The sequence below is a fragment of the Saccopteryx leptura genome, chromosome X, assembly GCF_036850995.1.
Source record: "Saccopteryx leptura isolate mSacLep1 chromosome X, mSacLep1_pri_phased_curated, whole genome shotgun sequence".
In the NCBI taxonomy this organism is placed as follows: domain Eukaryota; kingdom Metazoa; phylum Chordata; class Mammalia; order Chiroptera; family Emballonuridae; genus Saccopteryx; species Saccopteryx leptura.
The window spans coordinates 23,894,206-23,910,742 of record NC_089516.1 but is presented as its reverse complement, the minus strand read 5'-3'; the positions used below and the strand labels follow the sequence as shown (position 1 = coordinate 23,910,742).

At 43.9% G+C, this 16,537-nt stretch overlaps 1 protein-coding gene across 10 annotated transcripts in view; it reads left to right on the top strand.

The window, feature by feature from the left end:
- Positions 1–16,537, top strand: part of DMD (dystrophin) — a 1,890,745-nt gene that overhangs the window by 1,722,541 nt on the left and 151,667 nt on the right. For 8 of the 10 annotated variants that reach the window (XM_066356826.1, XM_066356825.1, XM_066356822.1 and 5 more), the window contains one exon: positions 7,473–7,534. In XM_066356826.1, the coding sequence (XP_066212923.1) occupies positions 7,473–7,534 (62 nt within the window). Of the gene's footprint in view, positions 1–1,452; positions 1,604–7,472; positions 7,535–16,537 lie in introns of those variants that run through there. The other 2 variants (XM_066356830.1, XM_066356829.1) reach the window with 1 other exon arrangement.

The following is a 16,537-nucleotide window of genomic DNA, read 5'->3' as shown; positions in this document are numbered from 1 at the left end:
GCCCCCCTCAGACGGGAATAGCAGCTGCCTCCACAACTCACTGGCTCAGAACTGCTAGAACACAGTGCTAATGAATCGCAGTCTATCAGGCAAAGTGCCAGAAGCAGTGCCATATTTGCTTTAAAATAGCAATACCAATCGTACCTCCGTGCACGTATCTTTAGTGATAACATTTCCATTTTTATTTGGCTTGTCAGGGTAGGGAAGAAACTCAACGCTCCCTCTTCCTTTTGTTCACATACTGTATTTTTTGTCTCTTGTGCCGCGCTGTAGCAGACCGTAAAAGAGAGATTGATGTCTAGAGTCCTTTCAGTTCTAACATTCTACCGGGAAAATATTGAGTAAAAAAGAAAGGATATTTAAAAAGAAAGGGGGGGGGGCAGCGTATGTTGAACTACAAACTGAGGTGGCATGAATCAACCAGGAAAGAGTGTGAAAAGGAAAAGGCTGGAAAAAAGACAAGAGAAGCAGGCCAGCAAAATAAATGGACAGAGGGGGACACTGAAACCACTAGAGGAGTTTATCTTCAGATACTCTTTGGACTCTAACTGAAGATGTGTGGAGGTTGCGAAAAATTCTTGTGCTAATGAAGGCTTTCTTTTCTCCGGAATATTTCCAAGCTTGAAATAATTTCGCGAAATCTGTATCACTTTATTGCAAACGGGGAGGTTAGAAATATTGGAATTCCCTAGGCACTGTAACTTTTCCAATCAAATTTTCCATTGGGAACGGTTTCCTTTCAGATTAGAAGAAAACTGAAAGACCAAACCGTGCCCCATCACTGGCGATGGTGTTGTCTTTCGAGTATAGACCGGTGGGTCTCAAACCTCAGCGTGCTCGGCTTCTGATTCGGTGGGTCTGAGCTGGGGCTGGGAATCTTCCTTTCTAAGAAGTTCCCAGGTGATGCCGATACTGGCCGGTCCCGGGACTGCACTAGAGCCACACCGTCTCGCCGGCACACAGACAGATGCTTCGTAAAGCAGCCCGTTTAGCTCCTGATGAGTGTAACCTGAATTTCAGGTCCATACAGCCTCACCACGTTGGTCTTCAACTGGGGGAGGGGGGAGGATTATGCTGGTGATTTTCCTTTTTCATTCCTTAAAAAGAAAACTGAGCCCCCACATTTCATGGTCTGCGATGAGGTCATCTGCCCCCTAGGTCATTTATTTAGGCAACAAGTAGTCTTGCTGGAGGTTTTAGGGGGTGCAGGCAGGGCGGTGTGTGGCTTCCAGGTCCCTGGGACTACCTTAAATCTTCTCCTCTGTGTGTCTGTCTTTTCCTTCCTTTTTTCCTTTCCGTTTGGAAAGCCCCGGGCGCGGGGTCTGCGGGAGCCCGGGCTCCCAGGTAGCAGGCTGGGGGCGGAGCCTGGCCCGGCCCCACCCCGTCTGCCCGCAGCGCTCCCTCCCCGCCCACCCCGTCGCCGCCCGCCCGCCCGCCCGCCGCCCGCCAGCCCGCGCCGGCTCCTCCGCAGTGCTTTCAGCTGCGAGCCTGGGCGGCGGCAGTGCTCGACTTTCGGGAGCCCGGCGGCTCTGGGAAGCTCACTCCTCCGCTTGCCCTCCCCCGACCGCGGAGCCTTTGCAGCCATGAGGGAGCAGCTCAAAGGGTAAGTGGCCCGCGGCCCCTCGGATCGCCGCAGCGCCTGCACTTGTGGCACGGGCAGGGGGCGAGCGGGGCGGCCAAAACTTGGGGAGGCGCGGCGGCTGGACCCGCGCTGCGGGCGGCGGGGACCTCCCCCGCGGGTCCCCAGAGGCACCGCTGCAGGTGCGCCCCGGGGCTGCCCCTGGGCGCCGGGCTCGCGGGGAGCCCCTTCCCTCCGGCTTTGGGACGGGCTCCGGGGGGAAAAGCTGATTTCCCACCGTACCCAGAGGGGACAGTGCGCTCCCCGCGCGGGGACTGGGGCAGCTAGAGCTCTTTGCTCCTTTCCGGGCTGTCCGTGTGGACGGGAGCCAGGCAGGCTGTTCCGAAACCGCCGCTCGACCTCGCAGAAGGAAGGGGCGCGCGCGACTCGAGCTCCCATTGCACTGCAAGTGCCAAAAGGTCAACTTTCTGCCTGATTTCTTCCGAGGATTCCAACTGACATTTCTCTCCCTGCATTTTCTACCGTGTTGGTTTCATACCCAAAGACTTGCAGAAATCAGGAAAGAAAGGTAAAAAAAAGAAAAACAATGAAAAGGCTAGAAGTCAAGGATTTGACACACAGGATCGAGGGTTCTTTTTTTCCTTTGCCCCCTGGAGTTGAGCGTGGAGCCATTTCTGAGTGTCCTCTCGAGCGTTTGTCCAGGTCCCGGTGCTCGTCTTCAAGCAAAGTTTGTCATTCCCGATCCGATCGTAGCAATGAAAAAGACAGGACACTTTGTTTATCTCAGTTGAATTTGAAGTTAAGTTTGACGCTTAAATCGAAAGGGTTTAGTTGCCCGAGGGAGGCATTTATTAATTATAAAAAGCTTTAACATGAAAAAAATCCATTTAAGTGGTGAACCAAAGTCTATAAGCAAAATTGACATTTTTCCGTGGCCAACAAGCTCTTCCTGGTCTCTCTGCTTCCGTCTCCCTCCCACCTCTCCTTGTCACCCCTCATCACCCTTTCCCTTTTTCTAGATTTTTAAAAAATTTCCTTGTGCCAAATCCCCTGTTTGGAGGATACAGTTGTTCTTGGAGAAGCTGGAAGAGCAAATGAAACAACACGGTTATATGAAAGGTCTCTGACCCTTGATCACTGTAGAATTGGGTTCAGTCATCATTGTTTGATCTTGGATTGGACACGACCCTGAAGTGAAATTGCTTTGGCCAAAGTTGAGGGTGGGTAGGAATTAAGCCCGAAAAGCAAATAGAACCGAAGACAAGTAACAGCTGGAACAGTCGCCCATGCAATCATCTTTGCCCTGGCTTGAACCAAGCAGAAGGAAATGCTAAATATCCTAGGGTAAAGAAATGGGGACTAGAATAGGATTTCTGATGCTTTGATTGACACCCACCCCTCTCAACCCCCTCCCTACAGTAGCAGAAACTTTGAAATATATTTTCCCATTCCCACCCTGCCAGTATCCCAGCCATGCAAGCCAAGTTCAACATTCAGCATGCAAATGCCAAGGTTCCTCTAGAAAAAGAGTCTGATCCCCAGATTAAAGGGAAATGATTTTGTGTGTGGATCAATGGCCTCCAGATTATATATGAAGCCAAACTCTAATCCTCTGCAAATCGCAAGAGAACGCTACCTTTTTATCCCGCTGCCTAGCGAAGAGTTTCTTCTCTGGGAAGTAATGGGAAGATATATTTAAAGGAAAAAAAAAAGACAACTGTTTGGAATATTTTCAGTACCAAATAACAGTGGTGGCAGAAGAAATCTTATTTTAATTAGGCAACTGCCATTTCCGGAGAGAGCAGTAGAAATTTGTTACTTTTTATAAGTGTTTAATGTTTGTTTTTAAGAACCTAAAAAAGCAATTTCAATAAGTCTGATTATTCCAGCACTGACAGCAGGAACAGCTCTGAGGCGGTTATAATAACCTTGCACACTACTTGAAACTGAAGAAGGTGAGAGAAAATTTAAATTGTATGGTAGGAAATTAGGTCAGCCCTGGGCTCAGTAGGGTAATTATTTAATTTCTTATTATTGACAAGTAGGTGTTGCCAGGGTCTTTTGTCACATCCAGTGATTTTGTATTTTAATTTGCATCAGGTCCCTGTTATGGCCTCAATGAAAAGGGAAAAGAGAGATTATTAGAGTTTGTACATAGTAAAAAAAGGGGGAAGTCAGAGTTTGAAGGCTGTTCTGAGAGGCATATCTGATGCCAGGCTCTGGAACCAGCAGGGCCAAAAGCAATAACATTTTTTAAAGATGTGAAGAGTGTTTTAAGGATTACGTGTGAAGCCGGTCTCTGTGTTCATGTGCACGTAGAATTTTGATCTATGTTGAGCCTGATTGTTGTCAAGGAAGACTGACCAAAGATGTTCCCACTAACTAACGTGGGAACTGGTTTCCGAATTTCCTTTCTGGCTGGGCAGCAGTGTATGAGGAGTGTATTTCCCATATGAAAAGTGAAGTGCAGCAAGGCGACAGTTACCAATAATAGTGCCACCCGCCCTTCCACCACCACCGCCGCCCCTGCACAGCATATTTTTCTGTACTGTCTGTGTGTCCCAGGTAAACCCGGGCTGCTGCCCCTGGAGTTCCTGAGCGTTCGCTACTGTTGTTGAAGACAGATAAAAGAGTGATAAACAGAGCTGTAAAATCCTGTAAGGTACAAGTTGGGTATGTTCTACAGATCTGTGTTGAGCAGATCATCCAGTCCATGATCATCTTTCCTATCTACAGTGTTTCGGGGTCGGAGGGGGTTCAACATTGTATCATTAGGGCTTTGAATTCACAGCACATTGCAAATACCCACATACAGTGAAATGAATACTTGGTTCATCATAGAGTTACCAAAAAATCTGGTCCTTTCAGCTATGTTACTAATCACTTTTAGCATTAAATGATTTAAAAAGGGCTTTTTTCTAGTTTTGAGGTTTAGTCACACTCTTTTTTTTTCTTCTTTCCACTGTGCTCACTTCTTTTGCTTGGTGCTGGTTTGCAATTTAAGTGAGACAAAGATTACAAAGGTGAAATATAAATCTGTTTTTTCTAGTTACTCTGTGTGGCTTAAAAAGAAAAAGATTGTGTGTTGGAGGGGAAGGAGGTAAACGACCATCGGCTTTTGGATCTATCTGAGGTCATTTATCTAGGTTGGACAGGTCCCTCAGAATCGCAGGTACTTGGAGAATGAGTACCTAGAGAGGGCTGGTATCAGGTAACACACGAGGCGGGGAGAGAATCAAGCCTTTACATTTCTTCCATCTTCCAGTAAAGAAAATTTCAATGTAGCTGGGGACTGTTGGATTAAAACAATTTTTTTTTTCTGAAATCCTTTTCATAATTTTAACCACTGGAATAAGTTCCGTAACTGAAGATAGAAATGTAAGTATGTCAACAGTCAGGGTGGGATTATTGGAGGGAGGGGGTGGCATGAAGTCCTCCTTCACTGCGGGGGCTTCTCCTGCCACTGGTGTGCCATTTTCCCTGGGCTGTTGCAATTGCATTTCTTGCCCAAGTTCCTCTGATTTGAAGAAGTCCATTACAGATGGTGGCTTTTCAGAGCTGGTCTCTCTGTCTGGTTGGGTTTGTCAGCTCAGACGAGGCATTTTTTTCTGCCCATCCACTGAAGAGGCAACAGCCCTCCCACAGGTCATGGCAAGGGAATGCTAATAGTCCTCATTTTGTGTAATAAGGGCCTGGCCTGGACGTGTAGACACACGTGTTTTTCTTCCTCGCTTCCTCCCTGGTGCCCACATATGCGTGGCCTTTGGAAATGCAGAGGCCTAAATGCAGGGTGGTCTGGTAGCAGGTCACCTTTCCTGCTGGGCACTTGTGTGTGGAATTGCACCATTAGGCACTTTCCGAGCTAAAGAGAACACTCAAGAACCAGCAACATTTTTCCACGAATCTGCCAGCTGCAGCCTCCCTGTGCTGTGCATGTGAAGTACCGGTCCTGCCTACCTCTGGTCCAGACGGTAAACCAGTGTGGTCCAGGGGGTTCCGAAAACCCCCTGAGGCGTCGACTGCAACTCCCGCTCTCCTTGCCCTTTCAGACTGGGATGTTAGTCTGGTGACATTTCCCCGACTGAGAAGCCCCTGTCACACTCTTCAAATGTGACTTGTCTCTGAGGAAAAGTAAAACAGAAATGAACATGTTTGGAAAAGACTGAGACAGCCCTTCCGAGTGAACATTCTCTTGTAAATTTCTTCCAGTAGCCTTCCCTGTTCACTGAATGGGAAATATCGGACTGTCGCTCTTTTAGGTTCAGGGACTTTCTGCATGTTTTTGTGACATGATCGTATTTTATTTATCAAACCACAATAATGGTTTCTCTTTATTTTTTTTATTGATTGATTTCAGAGAAAGGGAAAGAGAAACATCAACTTGTTCTTCCACTTATTTATGCATTCACTGGTTGATTCTTGTATGTGCCCTGACTGGGGATTGAACTCGTAACCTTGGTATATCAGGATGATGCTTTAACCAGCTGAGCCACTTGGCTAGGGCAAATGTTTCTCCTTCTTGTTTATTTTTTTTTAAAAAACACAAGTAAATCGCAGTGGGTGTTGGTTTTGCTCTCTACAAAGTATCTTAGGCTTGGCTGGCTTACTTATGTTATAATCAACTGATAAAAAGTTTGCTTTTGGTGGGCACGAATCTGGGAGCCACGTAATAACAAAACAGACCACGGATTGAACACTAGGAGGTGAAGGTGCCTGTTACTTATTTATATCAGCCAATCCAGGTGAGCAGGTTTGCCCCATATTTCATAGCTAGTAGGGCACAGAGTCAGAATCCAACCCTAAGATTTCAAACCTATGCTGAGGTCGCTTGACATTGTTTCCTTCCCGAACTCCTTTTTCTATGTGAGGCCTCTGTACTTTCTGCTCCCCTTGAGGTGTTCACATTGAAGCTGTTTCTCTTCTTTCCATCCCCACCCTCTCCCCAAAGGTTATGAATAGGCTCCAAGCCGAGCACTGCAATATCATTCATGGCTGCGTTTTACTGTATCAAAGCCAGTCATGTAATCCCTAAAAACTGGAAATATGATGCTATGGTGATTTATGTAGATGGGCCAAAGTAAGGAAAAGTATATGTAGTTATCTCTCACGGGTTTATTCATGTAATTGAAGGAGAAACAAGGGTGTTTTGTTCTTTTTTTTTTTTTTTTTTTTTTTTTTTTTTTTTTTTTTTTGTGGCAGGAGCTGATAGCCGGCAACCACACTTAAGCTAAACTTCAAGAAATAGAAGAGAGCTGTGAATGCTTCATTCAGGTCCAAGGGACTATAGGAAAAGGTATAGTGGTATATAGCATACCGATTTAAAAAGCCATTCTGAAGGGAATGGGAAGAGGGAAGGTATGATATATTAGTCGAGCAATGGATGTACCTTAAGCTGAAATGAAATACAACTATCATGGATAGGAGATCTGGATACAGAAAAGAAAGAGTAATAGAAAAATGTAAGGGGCCATTAAAGCAAATGAGAGTGAGGAGGTTTATTTATGAAACTAAGGTCCAGTATCTCGCGTTGACAGAGTTGAATAACACTCGTCAGTATCCTTTCTGAATGTTCCCCATTGGACAGGTGAAGCAATCCTGATTTCCAATTATTGATTGCATAACAAGGTCATTGTATTACAGCAGAAGTGCAGCTGACCTGTGGGTGCACAAAAGAAACATTCTGGTTACCAAATAACGTTCCTATTGCTTTTACCTTTGAAAGCCAAGGCAGGGGCTTCTCTGCTTGTAAGATAAACATTCTACACTACACATGAAAGTCCTTTGAAGTACAGATGTGGAATAATTCAGAAGCAAACCAGGCCTTTTTCTTTCCTCCTTTTTTCCACTACCCATTATAAATTCTAAAGTCTCTCTTTGTATTTTTATATTTTAGCCACGAGACCCAAACAACTTGCTGGGACCATCCAAAAATGACAGAGCTCTACCAGTCTTTAGGTAAGGAAACGGCCATGTTTCTTCCCGGGTAAATGACAGATGACTTTTAGCATAGAGCACATTGTACTGTGCAAATCATTTGTTGTCTTAATATATACCACTAGATTGTTTAAAAGGCGAACCTGACTCCTATCTCAAATTGACTATCAGCTTGCTTTTTTTCAGAGCTTCCTTAAAAGTAAATTTTAGAATGCCATTGATTCCTGAAAATTCGGTGTATTTGAGTGGGCCAAAAGGTCTTTGTAGTTTTCTTTGCTGCCTTTTATAAAAGGATGGAAAAAATATAATACTTACAATTTATGGCAATCTCCCACATACAAGGCACACACGCACACACCACGAAAGAAAGCTGTTTCGAGTTGCTCTTATTGATTTCTTCCCTGCAAAACCGTTTTGTGAAACCACGAACGTTGTGTGAAGCTGTTTTCTCCAGCCTTTCCAGTGCTTGTACCGTATTTCCCCATGTATAAGATGCACCTTCCCCCCCTCCAAAAAATTTGGAGTCTAAAACCGGGTGTATTTTATTTTATTTTATTTTTTCTGTATTTTTCTGAAGCCGGAAATGGGGAGAGACAATCAGACAGACTCCCGCATGCGCCCGACCGGGATCCACCCGGCACGCCCACCAGGGGGCGATGCTCTGCCCCTCCGGGGCGTCGCTCTGTTGCGACCAGAGCCACTCTAGCGCCTGGGGCAGAGGCCGAGGAGCCATCCCCAGCGCCTGGGCCATCTTTGCTCCAGTGGAGCCTCGGCTGCGAGGGGAAGAGAGAGACAGAGAGGAAGGAGAGGGGGAGGGGTGGAGAAGCAGATGGGTGCTTCTCCTGTGTGCCCTGGCCGGGAATCGAACCCGGGACTTCTGCACACCAGGCGGACGTTCTACCACTGAGCCAACCGGCCAGGGCCCTAAAACCGGGTGTATTTTATACAGTGGTTGTAGATTTTTTTTTACTTACATTTCCCGCTTTATTGCGTGGATGAGAAGTTATATGAATTTTATGATGAATAAAACTTGAGTTCAATAACTTTATGCAATACATTGATTTTTTTTCAAATTTCAGGCCTCAAAATTAAGGGGTGTCTTACACGTGGGTGCGTCTTATACATGGGGAAACATGGTAATTCCTATGCCTGTCCGGTCATCTGTGTGAACATTGAAATGACTTCTCTCCTGTGGCTTGTTCTGTGTTGGTGTGAGAGCCTGACAGTTCTTTCTCCCCTCATCACTTGGAAGTCTTTTTAAACAGATACACAGCCTCTCAATAAGGGGAAAGCAGTCTTTTTCATGATTGAGGAGAGCCCACTCTATACCGTTTCAGTTCCGTCTGGAATAATCTGAAATGAATTCCTGTCGCATTATAACTAGTTGTTGGTTTTAATTAAAAATAGTCACTGCTTCTCTACTACTGAAATATTTAAGCCTGCCTCTTTTGTGAATGGATGTATTTACAGATAAAAAAGACATGACGTGAACTCTTTGGGTTTCAAGTTACGGGACAAAGGCCTTGGGAATGAGGATGTGGAAACATAACTTCTGTATACGTCAATGTGTGTAGAGCATGTATGTGTCTGTAGCTCTTACTGCCTTTCTCTTATAGGTTCCCCATTGGTTATTGAATTGCAGCTATAGAAACATTAAGGAATGGGCTAGGAGATATTAGCCAAAAAAAGAGTTTTTCTTAAAATTTTCCACTTATAAATGATTCACGTTCCTTCTAGAAAATCTGGAAACTACAAATAAAAAGGATGGAAAAGAAAAGTCACATAATCCTACCCAGACATATCTATTGCATTTCAAGGAATATTTTGTCACTTCAGTCTAGCGATGAGTGTGTGTGTGTGTGTGTGTGTGTGTGTGTGTGTGTGTATGTGCACGCACATATGTACACACACACGCCTTTTAAAATGTAAAGAAAACTGGATCAGCTAAATTTGAAGTGCTAAGCCTTCAGCCGTTACAGAATATTTCTGGCTTATGATGCGGCAGCGCTGAGACCACAGGTGGGAAACTTGAATGCTTATATTTTGGCAAATGAGAAAACGAAGCAGTCATCTGAAGTGGGCTGTGGCCATGCAGGAGGAGCTGGTCATCCCAGCCTGCTGCTCTTGGGACTTCGGATTTTTCAAGAGAAACTAGGAATCTGTCAATAAAGAGCTAATTTAATCTTGTTTGTAGGCCTCCTGATCATAACCTTGGGTTATACAGACTCAGTCCATTCCTAATTTCCACTCGAATCACAGTGTTCTCTAGTTGTAATCTTTGAATTGACTTTTATTTTTAAATTATTATTATTATAGAATGAATACTGTTTCATAGTTTTTAAATTTAAAAACATACACAAGCCCTTGCCAGAAGCTCCGTTGGTTAGAGCCTGGTCCCGAAGCGCAAGACTGCCGGCTCGATCCCCAGTCAGGGCACATACAGGACTCGATTGAAGTTTTCTTCCCCCCCCCTCTCTCCCTCTCTCCTCCTCTTCCTCTCTCACTGAAGTCAATAAAGAAAAATTAAAAATACAGCCTGACCTGTGGTGGCACAGTGGATAAAGCGTCGACCTGGAAACGCTGAGGTCGCCGGTTCGAAACCCTGGGTTTGCCTGGTCAAGGCACATATGGGAGCTGATGCTTCCTGCTCCTCCCTTCATTTCTCTCTCTTCCTCTCTCTCTCCTTTCTAAAATGAATAATAAAAAGTATTAAAAGAAAAAATAATTAAAAATACATATATATAAAAATTATATGAAACATATATACACAAGCTAACAAATAAAAAAGAAAAGATAAATCCATCTATAACCCACCTCTTAAGAGTTAACTAACATTTAATAATCTAGTAGGCATCTTTAAAAATTTTCCATACATACCTTTTTACAAAAGCTTGATCATTCTGTTTTATAACCAGCTTTTGTTTTCACCTAAAAGTAGCCATCTTTCCATTTCAGCTACTTTGTAACGGGAAATCACAAATATGGCTGATAAAAAGCTAATTGTGAACTGTCAATGAATAGGTGTTTGTTCCTTCAATAGGGACTAAATACACTTTGATCCTATTCCTAAAGTTATCTCAGCAGGTTGAATGTGTGATAATCCAGCATGATTTGTAACCTTGGGCAAACCACCTGACTTTGGAACGTAATGGAATTTTACCGTTGCTGGAAATTTAGAGCTCATTTATTATACATTTTTTCTTGGATGAAATCAACTTTGTTGAGATAATTTACATAAAATAAAATGCAACCAGCATACATGTGTGGTTAATTGCAACCCCCTTTTCTGTTTTGCTATCCTAAAAACAGACATTTTGGAAATGAAATGAACTAGGTGTTCAGTTGTTTCCCAGCTTTGAGAGCTAACATTCCCGTATCTTCGTTACAATCACATACTACTTTTAGCCAGTGGTGACTCATCGTATAACATGTCCATTTATTGATGTATGCTGTGTATGCTGAACATGGAACATGTCAGCAGCTACAGTGCATGGTGGACAGTATCCACTGGCGTATGTCACAGGGAAGTGACATCAGGAGCACAGCAAGCATTATCAAGACTACACAGCTGTAAGGGTTACATTGACATTTTCCCTGCATCTTGTTATTTTTACTTCTCTCGTTGAATTTCTTAACTTAGTAAAGTATGTCCATGTAGCTGACTGTGTACCTGCTACAAATATGTATACATTGATAGACAGTGCCTTGAGTGGTATTTGTGGAACAAAACACCTCATTTCTAGCAATAGTATGGTGGGTTCTTTTTTTTTTTCTTTTTTTTAATTTAATTAAAATTTTTTTTTTTTACAAAGAGTGAGTCAGAAAGAGGGATAGACAGGGACAGACAGACAGGAATGAAGAGAGATGAGAAGCATCAATCATTAGTTTTTCATTGCACATTGCAACACCTTAGTTGTTCATTGATTGCTTTCTCATATGTGCCTTGACTGCGGGCCTTCAGCAGACCGAGTAACCCCTTGCTGGAGCCAGCGACCTTGGATTGAAGCTGGTGGGCTTTTTGCTCAAACCAGATGAGCCTGCGCTCAAGCTGGCGACCTCGGGGTCTCGAACCTGGGTCCTCTGCATTCCAGTCCGACGCTCTATCCACTGCGCCACTGCCTGGTCAGGCGTATGGTGGGTTCTTAGCTGGTAGGCGGCCCTCCTTCCACTATGGCCAGGTGCACATGAGATGGTTGATTTAATTTGTTATGTGTCTATGTCCCTAAGATAAAAATAGAAAAGAAACAGGGTTTCTTTTTAGTTTGTTATGCTTGTTTTTTTTTTTTTTTATAGATTGGCTTCTATTTTTCCTCAAGAGGTATCCATCCCTTTAGGTCTAAGTTGCTATTTTGAGCTGGATGAAATGGTTGGAAGCCTTCAATTGCATTCAATTCATGAAGAGGTATCGTGGAAGCCAAACTGGTGTTGGCTGGTGTGTTAAATGTTTTCGACCAAACTTAGTAGGTCCCTCTCCTAACAGAACCTGCACCTGTCCTCGGTGACATGTTGAAAATACCAAGACATGACCTCTCCCCACCACACCCCCCTACACACTTCAGACCCATCCCTGCTGCGGAAGCTGCGGTAGCTGCGGTGGTTCACAACAGGAATGAAATGTTACATCGTCCTAAATCTGCCCTCTTCGGAGCGGCTTTCCACACTCTAATTTGCCAAGATCCCCAGCCAGCCTGTTCAACACGTTCTGTTACCTTGCTCCCAAAAATATTCAAGGGTTCCCTCAACCTGTGGTCTGCACAGCACGGTATCATAAGCCAGGTCCTTTGTAAGGACTGCGAAGTGGCACTTGAGCATTAACGGACGGGAGGCTGCGATGTTACAGTACTTGAAATGGGAATATTGGAGATCTCTAGTTCACAGCATTCCGGCTGATTTTCCCCAGTTTTCTACAATGGATTTTTATTATTTACAGTTACGTAGTTAGCAGAGAAGTTTCATCATCAGAACTTTCTACCCCATTCTTCAGTGTCCTGACAGTTGTAATTCACTAACCAGTGAGCATCTATGACAGAAAAGTTACCATCGACCCCACCCACACTTGCGCGTGCGCACGTGTACACACACAAACATGTATACAGAATTTATGTTTAAGTACCCTGATTTCCATAGACCAGGGGTTGGGAACCTATGGCTCGCGAGCCAGATGTGGCTCTTTTGATGGCTACATCTGGCTCAAAGACAAATCTTTTTTTTTTTTTGGTTTGTTTGGGGTTTTTTTTTTTGTATTTTTCTTTCTTTCTTTCTTTCTTTTTTTTTTTCGTAGTTTTCTGAAGCTGGAAACTGGAGGCAGTCAGACAGACTCCCACATGCGCCCAACCGGGATCCACCCGGCACGCCCACCAGGGGGCGATGCTCCGCCCATCCGGGGCTTTGCTCTGCTGTGACCAGAGCCACTCTAGCACCTGGGGCAGAGGCCAAGGAGCCATCCCCAGCACCCGGGCCATCTTTTGCTCCAATGGAGCCTCGGCTGCGGGAGGGGAAGAGAGAGACAGAGAGGAAGGAGAGGGGGAGGGGTGGAGAAGCAGATGGGCGCCTCTCCTGTGTGCCCTGGCCGGGAATCGAACCCGGGACTTCTGCACGCCAGGCCAATGCTCTACCACTGAGCCAACTGGCCAGGGCCTTTTTTTGTATTTTTCTGAAGTTGGAAACGGGGAGGCAGTCAGACAGACTCCCGCACGCGCCCGACTGGGATCCACCCGGCATGCCCACCGGGGGCGATGCTCTGCCCATCTGGGGCGTCACTCTGTTGCAACGAGAGCCATTCTAGTGCCTGAGGCAGAGGCCACAGAGCCATCCTCAGCGTCCGGGCCATCTTTTGCTCCAATGGAGCCTTGGCTGCGGGAGGGGAAGAGAGAGAGAGGAAGGAGAGGGGGAGGGGTGGAGGAGCAGATGGGCACTTCTCCTGTGTGCCCTGGCCAGGAATCGAACCCGGGACTCCACGCCAGGCCAATGCTCTACCACTGAGCCAACCAGCCAGGGCCGGCAAATCTTTAATAAAAAAAATAATAACGTTAAAAATATAAAACATTCTCATGAATTACAATGTATTCATTTCCTACTGCTCATGTTCATGGTTGTGGGTCAGGACAACACCAAATTTTTATTGGATATTTGGATAATGCGTAATGTACATGGGTCATTGTATGGCTCTCACGGAATTACATTTTAAAATATGTGGTGTTCATGGCTCTCTCAGCCAAAAAGGTTCCCAACCCCTGCCATAGACTCTCTCAGGTAAATTTAAATACAGAGATCTTCTCATGCGTTTTCCTCTCTAAATAGCTTCATTTACAAAAAAGCAACTTAAAACTTTTTAGTGGTAGAGAAGACACGGCTAGCTCTTTTGAATTAAAAAATATAAAAGAAAATTCATTTCAGATTATTCTCAACAGATCTAAAAGGTTTTCATTTTTGAGAGAGCTTTTATCAAATGTTAAGAAGTATTTGTTCTTCTCTTAGTTTTAGACTACATCCCCGTTAAAAAAATTCCAAGTTGTGAGGGGAAAAAATTTCTTAGGCTCCCACACAAACACACAACAGAGCATCATAAAGAAATAATTTAAATGTTTATGAAGACAACCTGACAATCATTATGAATTTGAACACTGGAAGGTTTCCAGAAAATTTTTTACAAAACATTAACGGTTTGGCAGAAGCATTGTCTTGTTTTTACAAGAAAGAAATTGATAAGAATAACTCAAAAACAGTTTTCTTTCAACATTTTTCTCTGGCTACCCTCACTGTGGTGGGGGTAAATGGCATATAAAAAACAAAGTTCCCATATCTTTAAAATGAGGGTATTAGATAAAATTGTCTTAAAAGTTTTGTTTATTTTTCTCTTACATCGGGATCAGGTGAGGCGGTTGCTTCCAAAACTTTCTGTGCGCGTAATTTTTCAAGACATACCTTTGGCTGACCCTGCAGACAAATGGGTTTCTAAACGTTTAATTATCCCCTATTTTTTTAAACGTGCATTCTGGGAAAACAATTCTAGGAGGATTATTCTGCCACCCATTCGTGTCTTACAGGCAGAGGGAGACAAATCTTTAGCAAGTAGAAGGCTCTGGGGATATTTCCCACAAGCCCACTGGGCTGCCATTTGTGACTGAGAAGGCATATTCTTCGTTGTTTCTTTGAAGTAGTCATGTGCTCACTTCATGAGGGGAATGTCAGGTTTCTTTTAGCATCTTTGCAAATGGAATGGAAAGATTGTCGTTCCAACAGGTTATCTTGGTGATTTAAAACCCAAAGCTCTCTGAGGCCCCACAAGGCATTTACAAAGTCAGTATATGTTAGTAACATGCTCTGGAATTTATTTTGAAATATTTACATAGTATTGATTTATGTGAAGTGCCATTCTACGATTAAAAGCTGTCATTTCCTCAGAATTTATGTCTGGGTTCTTAAGTTCATTGCTGAAACTAAATCAAGATTTCTTAAAAAGCCCTCCCTACATATATAATATGTGCTGCTTAAAAAATACATAGAGTATTTCTTAGTCTTATTGTGGGTATATTAATTACAAATACAGGAAAATCTTTTTTAATGTTTATTTTATTGGTTTTAGAGAGAGGGGAAGGGAGAGAGACAGAAACATCAATCTGGTCCTGTCTGTGCCCTGACCAGGGATTGAACTGGCAACCTCTGCGCTGCTGGATGACGCTCTAGCCAAGTGAACTGTCCAGCCAGGGCGCAGATATTATACAAGAAAATCTTTATGTGGAGCCCTCCACGGCTCCTTTCTGAACTACAATGTGAAGGGTTTATATTTGTGATACCAGCAGTACAGCCCAGAAATAGCAGTTTGCAAAGGAGACACTTAGGTAAAAACAGAATAACATGGATAGAGAATTCAGTAGGCTCAGAAGGTTAGCTGACTTTATTTCAAGTTGTTTACTAAAATCTGATATGCTGTATGATCTGACATTGTTTAACGCAGTTTCCGGTTCCTTCATGGAAGCCGCTTTACCCGTCAGTCTTTTTCTCTAGGGGTACTGGTTCTCCTGAAGTTCTGGCATTCTGTGGAAGGCTCGAGCCCCTCTTAGCAGTTGCCCACATTTTTTGGAACTCACTATTCGTGACTTTCACCAGAATGAAGCCAAAGCTCTAAATCTGCCAAAATGGACTTATGGATGTTTTAGGAATTCTCAGGGAAAGTGGTCTTGTGATTTGAAGGCAGTGCATCAGCACGTGGCCCTGAACCTCACGCCTGTTGCCCGAGAAGAGCTTCAGAATGTTAACATGAGGGTTAAAGTGTAGGGTCTGCTGGGTCTGAGGCTGGTGTGATTCTTCAGCGGTGTTGAGTAAGAGGACTAGGTAAGTCCCAGTTAAAGGCAAGAAGCTAAGAGCTTCTTCAAGAAGCATGAATATTGTTATTGAGAAATAGTTGCACCTGTCAAGATAGAGTTAGAAACACCGCTGTAGAAATCCTGTACCTCTGTCCTCAGTTTGCCAAGAGGAAGGGGAATAAATAAGCTTATTCTCCTCTTTTGATAGGCTTCCTACATTCCATTAAGTATTCCCTGCTGAGGATGCTCTACGATTAGGGACAGTGGGATTCCGAACGCTGATGAATTCCTTTTGCATCGGGAGCTGGTCCTATTGCTTTTCTCAGCATATTTTGTAAACTCAACTGTTCTTGACTAAGCTACTCAATATTTATCACATTCATTTCCTTGTCTCTTGTTCTAGTTCCTTAAGTATTGCTAAGTATTAAAACCTGCCTTTCGATTTTACACTGGCATGATGCCTTGAGCTGGAAAGAAAATCTAAATTCAGATCCCAGCTTGGGTGCGACCTTGAGCTAGTCCTTTGCTTTCTGTTGGTCTTAGATTTCTGACTTCCCAGGCTGGGCAGTGATCTATCTCTAAATGGAACTTCTGCCTAGATTAGGGCTTGGTTTTATGAATGCTATACCCAACTCTCCAGTTTTTCTTTGTCACCACCAGCCTGGAAGAAACGAATACTAGGATCTTCACATTTATAATAATTGCATTTTCATTTGTG